General features: G+C 41.2%; 1 protein-coding gene across 7 annotated transcripts in view; it reads left to right on the top strand.

Moving 5' to 3' along the window:
- The window catches only part of LOC116841111 (la-related protein Larp4B-like), a 17,897-nt gene extending 10,365 nt beyond the window's left edge, over nt 1-7,532 (top strand). For all 7 annotated transcript variants that reach the window (XM_032808658.1, XM_032808655.1, XM_032808657.1 and 4 more), the window contains 3 exons: nt 778-1,093; nt 1,746-1,850; nt 3,268-7,532. In XM_032808658.1, coding sequence (XP_032664549.1) covers nt 778-1,093; nt 1,746-1,841 — 412 coding nt within the window. In that variant the 3' untranslated portion in view covers nt 1,842-1,850; nt 3,268-7,532. The remainder of the gene's footprint in view (nt 1-777; nt 1,094-1,745; nt 1,851-3,267) is intronic.
- Nucleotides 7,533-10,104: the final 2,572 nt, after the last annotated feature.

The following is a 10,104-nucleotide window of genomic DNA, read 5'->3' as shown; positions in this document are numbered from 1 at the left end:
TTTTTTAATTTTGCGATTCATGATTTCAATTAAGTCGAGATTTTCCGATGATGTTATCGGCACTTGGAAATTCTCAAGAATGTTGCTAACACGTTTGACCGAGAATCGCCCACAGAAACTAGTCTCTTGATTGTGCATGAACGAAGTTGACAGGCGGTGCGGGATATAACGGTTATATAGTATGCATTTAGCATGCGATGATGGTGCTCGTCGTGACTCTTGTAGTATCGTCGCGCTTGTAGCGTTAAATCTGACCCCGAGTATCATCTATTTTTAACCGCTAAGATCACATTTTTCTTTTTTTTTCTTTTTTTTTTATTACGAAACACTTATGTGAACTTTGTTAACCAGTATCTAGCGCTAATTGTCGCAGTGCGAGTATTAGATTACGGTGTCTGTGCAAATTTCTCCTTGTGTTTAAACGCGCGCATGCTCTCGAACGGACACACACGGTCCTAGCTCTGTCCGAGGATCTAAGGATTCAAAAGTTAAGAGAGAACTAAAAAAAAAAAGAGTAAATGAAATCTCGCGTCGTGCAGACGCACGTGGACTTTGAAGTAACTATAAATACATCGGGATATCTCACGTGTATTTATATTGTAACCAAATGTGCATCCAAATGTATAATACCCGTATCCGAGGACAAAACTGTCCAAGGATACGAGGATGTATTTGTTCCTAAGGATCCGAGGGATCTATCGCAGGATATCTGAGGATCCAAGGATAATTAAGTAAGCATGTGTTAGTCCCTTACTACTGACAATGCACCGCTGACAGATCGATAAAGACTGACGACTCGAACATGGTGAACGGTGTGGACGACGCTGTAGATGCGAACGCGCACATGCCGGCAGTGGTGACGTCGACGATGGCAACGACAACGGCGGCTACGACGACGGCAGCAGCGGTGGCGGCAGCGGCAGCAGCAGCAGCAGCAGCAGCAGCGGCGGCGGCGGCGGCGGCAGTGGCCGTGACAGACGAAGCCGAGCCGGTGACCAGGTGCGATTGTAACAACGTCGTCGTCGTCGTTCCTTCTCCTACTGCCTCACTCAACTCCCAATCGCAAACTGGAGTGGCCTCTACCTTCCCTATAGTGAGTATACTACTGTACTTCTATTCATATTGTTCTTGTTATTTATTATATCATTGTCATTATATTTGTATTATCATGTTTGTAATGTAATGATATTCTATTGGATCTTGCCAAATCTCCGATTAATTAGGACTTTATCTGAGAATGTGGGATGTAGGATGTAGGAGAATGTACTCTAGCAAGTATGTACCTGAATCTCTGACAGTCTAAGAATTTGAGAGTCTAAAGATTTCATGAACCGAGGATGTTGTATAAGAATGAAGGAATATTAATGTTATTAGGAAGCTAAAGAGATTAAGAATCGTATAAATATTGAGTCGCATTACACCAGTTCGAAGTGTTCTCATTCAATATAATCAATAATCCTTAGATTAGAGATATACGAGTTCTGGGAATATTTATAATTTCATTGGTCAATATCTAGTGAATTTGTTCATTTTGCGCATTTTCACTTCTCACACAAAACCATAATAAGCTCCCTAAAAGCTACTCGATGACTTGTGAAATTTCAAAAGTACTTCAAATACTCCTATGAGTTCTGACTTAGAACTTTGCGTTATTCTGTTTATAGCGATTCTTACATTTCATATGACATTAAGTTTCTCAAGATGTTTAAAATCCAGAAAACCAATGAATGTTTTCTTTACCGTAGGATCTTACAAGGCCGAGTTATGCCCAAGTAGCGCAACATTGCCGCGAGCTACCTTGTACAAAACACAAAACGGACGAGAGGGACAGAAACGTTTAAAAGCGACATGTGAGTATTCTATTTCCTCAAACGATGACACAAAAGTCTTCACTCTATCTCTTTTTTTTTTATTTTGGTTTTATTTTTATTTCTGTGTTTTCCCAGTATAACGTTTCTGAAGAGAATGTCCTAGGACGAAATAAAAGCTTTTGTCTATAAGATTGCTATGATTTCGTAGCGTGTACAACACACGCTACGAAATATCCAAAATATCTTCTATATAATGGATTTAATAGTGCAATAGATCTTTCTCTAATAAAACTTTAAAATGACGCGATGTAAGATTTTATATATATATATATATATAGGATATCAAAGAAAAACGAATTCTAACTAATTCAAAAGTATATATTGCTGAAAAGAAGGATATAGTAGTGATGGAACACGGATACTCTGAAGGAAATGAAATGTTCCATACAGGAAAAACACAACTCCGTTAGTGTAACTGAGTTTTCTATTGCCTGGGGACCAAACGTAAACTTGGTTGTAGGAACAGAAAGATTTCTGTAGGAAGTTTCTACTCAGTCAATTGCTCTCAGTTATCTCAACCGAGTTTTAAGACAGTTGAATGTTTTCGGTCACAATAACAGAGATATTATTTCTCGTCAGCGAGTTTTTCATCTGATTTCTATTTAGTTACACAAAATTCAGTACTGAAATTCCTCTTACAGCAAACAATTGTGTGTATAGCAACTTATATTTTACTGGACTCTTTCAAGTCTCTAGAATTTCAAAATGGATTTTTTATCCCATTACTGTATTCTCGTATTCTTAAACCGGGTTAGTTTAGAATCTCGAATCTTTGAAAATTGTCAGGTATCTTAAGAATATGAAATTGCTTCTGTAAGTTTCTTCAAGTAACTCTTCGTCGATATTGAATGATTTCTTCCACTTGAAATCTTGGAGTGAGTACTTTTATTCGAGATTGAACGAGTGAATCTGACCTACTCCACAGTCATTGGAAAAAAATTTACTCGTATAAATGAAGAGTCCTCTCTAAGTCGGGCGACGAGAAAATGAATAATTATTTTATACTCTATTATATATTTATTCGACACTAACTTTATTATCCGATTATATCGTATTTTTAATCAGTAATAATGCATTCTCTTTCGACAGTGATAATACATAAAAACAAATGCCTCAAGACTGTAGTGTTTCTCATTGACGGTGCAGTTGCAACTTTTGATGTACTCAATGAGTACTTTCAATCGTGCTAGGTTCTATCTACACACGTCCTAAGATTACTTTAAACATTCTCTTTTATAGAGTCTGATTATCGAGCCGATGCATAGTCGGTGCCATCGAAAGAGAGAGAATCGTTGCGTATGCCGTTTGAGAAAGTGTCGCGAAGTGTTTTCTTCCTCGTAAAACTTGTCTACGAAGTTGTTTAAAAGAACATCTTCTGTCTGCTTGCTCTCTGAAGGTGACGACGGAAGACGCGCGGCGGATTCGGCTTTAGATATCGCGAAGCAAGACGCCTCTGCGGACGTTACCACGCGACGACAGGGTAACAACGATATTCAGCCGTTGTGCTACTACGTCATCGTCATCTCCTCGAGGTCGGATCACGGATGATATCGAAGCCCGGAGCTCGCCGCTGCTTACACTACCATCCTCTTCATCTTCACCCCGGCACTCCTCTCGGAAAAGCCGTCACGCGCTGTGGGCGCGGAAAAAGAACTTTTTACATTGTACAGTGACGTCTCGCCTACGATCAACGATCGATCGATCGACGGATCGATTAAGAGAGAGAGAGAAAGAGGAGAGAATGTTTGCATGTGCGTATGTGTGTGCGTATGTGTGTGCGCGCGCGCGGTGTGTGCACGAGAGTGCGTACGACGTGCGTATGGACGCACGTGCGCTCCATTTGTGTGCGTGCTCGCGTGTGTGAACGTGTGAGACTCGCCGCGTGCGCTATAGCGACGCATTCGCTGGCGCCGTTAATTAATACAGGGTGATCGGAGAGTCCCGTGGAGCGAGACGCGTTCGCCGCGGCAGACGCACGATCGATATATTGTCGATGTCGGTCGACACGAGCTGTCCCGACGTTTTACGTTTGCAATTCGTCGATCGTAGTTTATATGATTCAAGGACACGAGAATTTTTATAAGGGCTTGAGAAACTCCAAGGATATCGAAGCATTCGCGGTCTGGAATCACATCGCGCGGGAAGTGATAGAATAAAGCATCGACATCTTCAATTCAGTTCCATTTGAAGCAGAAGATGTATGTGAAATTGAGTAATTCGGGGATTCGCGAACTCTCTCGAGTGGATACTCGAGTAGACCCGTCGTTGAGAATTGACGAGGCTTTGCGAGACGCGAGGATAAGTAACAATTTATCGATTTAAAAGCCCTACGAGCTTCGATATGAATACGCAGCTTCGAGTATCTAATAAGCCAAGCTTTAGTTTTAAGATGTCGTCGGTAATTGGTAAGTTAGGGATACTGAGCTAATAACGAGTATGTATAGATCTAAGGATCTATGAATCCAAAAGTTCAAATACGCGATATATTGTACATGACTATATATATATAAATACATATATATATATATATATATATATGTGTGTATATATATATATGTATATATATATATATATACACGAGATACATAATCGCTCGGAATTAAGTAATTCTACATTGATCGCTGTGGATCGTATAAAGCTGACGTTTAACATTAATCGATATCGATATAGGAAGGGAGAGAGAGAGAAAGAAAGAAAGAGAAAAAGAGAGTCGAATATACACGCGGACGGGAGATATATTTGCTATGTGTGAAACTGGTGCCGCATCCTACCGAATGCGAGCTTTCTCTCGACGATGCACGGAGCCGGTTGCGTGGCTTCCCGATCACCCGGTACACATCGCGCAAAGGGGAGAAAATATTGTTATATAATATCGCTTTTGGTTCTGTGATTTTGGAGGTACATATTTGTTAGCCTGTAAAAACGTTAAAGAGATAAGATAATTAATCTTTTAAAAGGAAGAAGACCTTTTCCTCCGCCCCTCCTTCACGCACAGGACCGCAATGTAACCGGGAAAGAAAAACATGTCTATATGTATACATATACTTGTGCCAAAAACAAAAAAAAAGGAGAGAAAGAACACATCTCTTGACGAAATCTCCCGAGATAATGCAACGAAGCAGACTTGGCACCGAATCGAGACTCTCGCCATGTGGAAAGCGGTGGAATGTCCCTCCCTCTCTCCGTAAAATTTCCCCCCTTTCACACGCCCGCTACCCTCCGACCCCTTAGAGAAAGTTCAGGATAATCGGAGGACGAAGAGATCGTATCTCGGAAACGGTGGTTAGCGATAACGTATGATGATAATGATGGTGATGGTGATGATAATGATGATGATGATAATGATGATGAGTAAGAGGAGAATGATGATAACGATGATGATGATAATGATGATGACAACGACGACGACGACGATGAGAAAGAAGTGAGGGAGGAGGACGGTAGGGAAAGACGCAAATTCGGATTTGCGAGTGAGTACACATACGTAGGATTTGAGCGTTGTCGCGGAGGAAAACGACGGCGGCGGCGAAACCGAAACGAAGGCGACGAGGTCGAGGAGTAATCATGCGAGAATTTGCGAATGTCGGATTGAGAGAATCCCATTGTTTTTCTTTTTATTTTTTCAAAGAGAACCATCTGGTAACTGTAGGAAACCAGTAGTTTTAGTTTTATCCATCGCGAATTATTTTTTATTTCTTATGTAATCTCTCTCTTTCTCTCTCTCTCCCCCTCTCTCCCCTAGAGAGAAGAGTTACCGGAGGTCTCTTAGACGCGTTTACGTTATACATTGTATATCAATTTTCACAAAAAGAAGATGAGTACATTTACGTTGCAACGTCTCAGCAATTTGTATTTTTCGCGTAGGCGCTTGTGCCATTTATTACGATCACTCCTCGACTCATCGAGTCCACGTCGGATCCAACGGTTCGCTAATTTAAGACGAACTTGTTGACTCGATTGTCGAACGCCAGGACTCACGGGACCCGCTCCCGCGAGTCATCACGCTTCGTACTCTCTCGTCGCGGTTTCCGCCTTCGTGATCCTTCGCGGTTCGAGCGATCTAAAAGACCCAAAGCTTTCGAGCTTTCCTTAGACTAATCTTCAGTTTGTCCGACGGGGAGTCTCTGGAGCACCGAGGGCGATGAGATCACCTCGGCGCTGCAGAGGTTCCCCCTGCGATAGCCAATTCTATGTATGAGGACTTGTGCCGTGCGACAAATGAAATATTAGCCCGAGACAAGTCTCTTAGCATTTGTGCGTAGTTTCCAGAGATAATTCCATTCCCTCCGTCTCTTCGATCCTTTCGCGCGATTCCACCTCTTCATTATCCTGAAAAGAAAAAAAAAGGAAAGAAATTGCGACGATCGTGCTGAGGATGATCCTCCCCGACTCGATCATTGCGATTTTCGTTCACCGATTCTCCGCCTATCCCGGGACAAATCGGGATTCTCCGAGAGGCGGTTTCAGTTTCTCGTTTGTCGACATACCTCGGACAACTCCCTTGTCCTGGGGGAGAGCATTTTTTTTTATAATTTTATCGTTCCCTTGCTCTCTCCGATCCTTCACACCGCGATTCCGTGCTCTTCCGTCTCGTTCGCTGCGATTACGCGCCGCGAAACAACACAACACACCGAAACACATTTCCGTCACGGTTATCGTGGACGATCGGCCAACGAAGCGTCGTCCAACTTCGATCCACTTCCGGTTCCTCCTCGCGAAACTCGTCGACGCGTCGTCCCACCCTCTGTTCTAAGCGAAACCGCCCATACTTCGATCTTTCGCCGCGCGAATCGGATCTTACTTTCTTACTTATCGATCCTCTCCAACTAATGAAGCGTGTTTAAGAACCCTAGAATTACATTTTAATTCGGCAAGGAAGACGTATGAGAGGAAACGTATGTACGGGTGATTCAAAAGAAAAAGAAAGAAAAAAAAAAGTATACCAACCAATTTGGGTCGGAGCTAGTGCTGCGAGAATCGGGACGATTAATTGAGCACGCATTTAAGTGCCTCGAGTGTGTTGTATATTATGATTACCGATTTATCAATATTAATATTATTAATAACTATTAATTGCTCTATTATATGATTATCGTCATTATTTTATTATTATTATAAGCAGAGATGCTTGGCTTTAGGTGTTAATAACGACGCGAATATATGTACCTACACACACATACACATACATATATACATACACAGATACATATAGCGAAAAAAGAAAGACGAAAAAAAAACGAAGGTGCGTGTGTGTGGGTGTGTGTATGTGCGCGTTGTGTGTGTGTGTGTGCGTGTGTATCTGAGCGCATATATATTTGTTAATGATTATACGTGTGCGCGCGCGAGCTCGAGAGAAAGAGAGAGAGAGAGAGAGAAAGAGAGAAAATTGATAAAATATAATGCAAAAAGGGGAAAGAAACAAAAGAAAGACGAAAACGACCTCCTGTAAACAGGGTGCAACAGGATAATGTTGTGTCAACGTGTATACTACTATACTTTGAACTTATTGATGCTGCCTTTTCATTAGTCTATTGTACACACACATACACGCATACATATACACGTACACACAACAGACAAAACAGGGCGTTTCAAAATAGGATTGTCAGTTGTTTTTGTTAATATTGAGTTGAATAAATCAAATAAACGATATATCGGATACGTAAAATTGACTCTCAGACAATCGCGCTTGAAAGATGTTCTCTTGGATTCTTGCAGTTTCTTCGAGTCTGCGGAGTTGACTTTGCGAGTTGTGGAGTGTTGATCGTTGAATGGTTTTCATATTCGTGGATCGGCTTGTATTCTCTTGGATCTCCTTGTGATTTTTATTGTTGGACCCAATTGAAATAAACGATTTGTCGGACAATTGGAACTGAGAGGTCCGGGATCCTCCTAAAATTTACCAGCTCCGATAATGACAATGTGTGTAGAGAATATTGTGTAAACAAAAATATATTATCGAGTAGAGAGTAGATTATTGTGTAAAGTACAGTTTCTTTCGCAATCAAAATCTAATATCATCGCATTGAGAGGCTAGAAATTCGAGATTCTTGGCACCTTACAGTAATCATGTCAGATTGTGACATCGGAGAGTTGAAGTCACACGTAAACTGTAAAAATCATACGTGACTTCTCGCTTTTAATGTCAAAATCCAACATGTTTAACACTGAGAGACACTCAAGAAGTGTAAAAAATTCAAATATACTCAATACTAATATGCATGTAACTCTAACATATGCGACCGAAACACTTGGAATCAATTCGAAATAACGATGTAACGTTATTGCGCAAGAAATACGAAATTTTTAATGTAAGAATCTTGACGGTGTGTGTAATCAGCTCGCAAAATCGGCGCGATTATACGAAATTGCAGAGAATAGGGCTACACCAGAAACGTCTTTCGCGCATTGCGCGATTTTCTCGAAATCACTCGTTGTAAATTTCGTCCGCGGAAGTATCCCGCACTTGTGGCTGTTCTCGATGTAATATCCGATGTGTATTCGAAAGAAGCGGTTTCTTAGATGTCCAGACCAAACGCTAAAGCGATCGATCGTCAATCATCGGCGAATGCGAAGCGCCGGATCGTGGAGCAATTGTATCGATCTCAATTCGCTCACGTGGTGCTCCTAAGCGAGTCCTACAACGTATTTTATTAACACACAAAACGATACATACATACATACATACATACATACATATATATATATATAATGTGTGTGTGTATGTGTGTGTGTTTTCTGTTTCTTTTTGTGTGGCAAACTATTCGCGCGGAATCTCCCGGACGCAGTCTCGTTTCGCCGTCACTCTCCAACGATTGTAGTAAATATTCAATGTATATATTATATATGCATATATATTACTACTATTATTACTACTACTATTACTATTACTGCTACTACTACTACTGCTACTATGACTCTACTACTATTACCACTACTACCCTACTACTCTATTACTACTATTACTACTACTACAACTAATAATAATAATAGTGATAATAATAATGATAAGCACGGGACAATTTAGGCTTCATAAGCGTTAATTGCATACGTTGATGTACGTGTATGTAATGCAATTCGCGACTTTGCGATTCGTGATCCGTGTGAGATGTTATTCACAGTTGCGTCGCGCGATCCCGATTTGCAATTTGTAACTTTCGCGTCGCGGATTCTGTAAAATTTACGTAAAGACAAAAAAATAGCGATTCGTGCATCGCGCGCCTTGTCACAAAAAACACATACATTCATACACATGTGCGTACAATCGGCGTCGTAAAGGTGTCCGATTTTTTTTTTTGTGACTTTCGAAACGCATCTGTCTTGTTCAATAGGAAAATTTTCTCCAACAATTTTTTTCCATTAGACAAGACGAATACGTCCGAAAGTTACAAAAGAAACCGGACAATCTTTCTGACAATTGTATACACACACACACACACACGTACATATATATCCAACAACATAAAAACAGAACAAACAGATGCAGAATCATACATACTATTTCAGCGACACAAACGACCTCGTTCAATTTTCCTTTAAATTAACACGGGATTTTCCGTTTTCCATGTGTGCCTTTTTTTCATACACACGCGGCGCGCGTGTCCTTTATATTTTTTTCTTTTTGATATTACACGTGTACATACGTGGAGATGAAAAAGCGTGGTGTAATTAAGGTTGGTGTAAGGATTTGATCTACGATAAATTACGAATATGCTAATTGGGAGAGCGAGGGAATGTCACGGTGGGAAACGGTGCGAAAAAAAAGAGAAACAAGAGAAATATACACATAACAGGATATTGCAAGCGTACTTTATCCGTTAATTTAATCTTAATTTTGCGTACGGCTAATTGCACGCTGTTTAGGTAGGCGGCTCTTTGCGATTATCGCCGATCAAATTGAGTGAGTCCTTGGAACGTCACGGTGCTATCGAAAAATCACCACTGACCCCTCACGAGATTGTTTCGCGAATCCTCACGGATCTTCCTCCACATCGTTACCGTTTCTGAGAGACCGGGATCCTTGCACGAAGTAATTCTGAAAATCCCTTTGTTATCATCGATGTCGCGCGCAACAGGATTTTTCAAAAGTTACACCGTGTGAAAGGTAATAAGTAAAAGCGAAACGACCGCGACGACAGTCCTACGGAGCAGTATGCGAGTATGCGTTGTGTGTGCGTATTCCCCCCCCTCCCGCGACACAACGGTCGTGTCGCGACTAATCGACCGACCGTGG

The sequence above is a fragment of the Odontomachus brunneus genome, unplaced genomic scaffold, assembly GCF_010583005.1.
Source record: "Odontomachus brunneus isolate Ranch 3 - 2012 unplaced genomic scaffold, Obru_v1 Obru_scaffold_013, whole genome shotgun sequence".
NCBI lineage: Eukaryota > Metazoa > Arthropoda > Insecta > Hymenoptera > Formicidae > Odontomachus > Odontomachus brunneus.
This window is presented reverse-complemented; position numbering and strand designations above follow the sequence as displayed.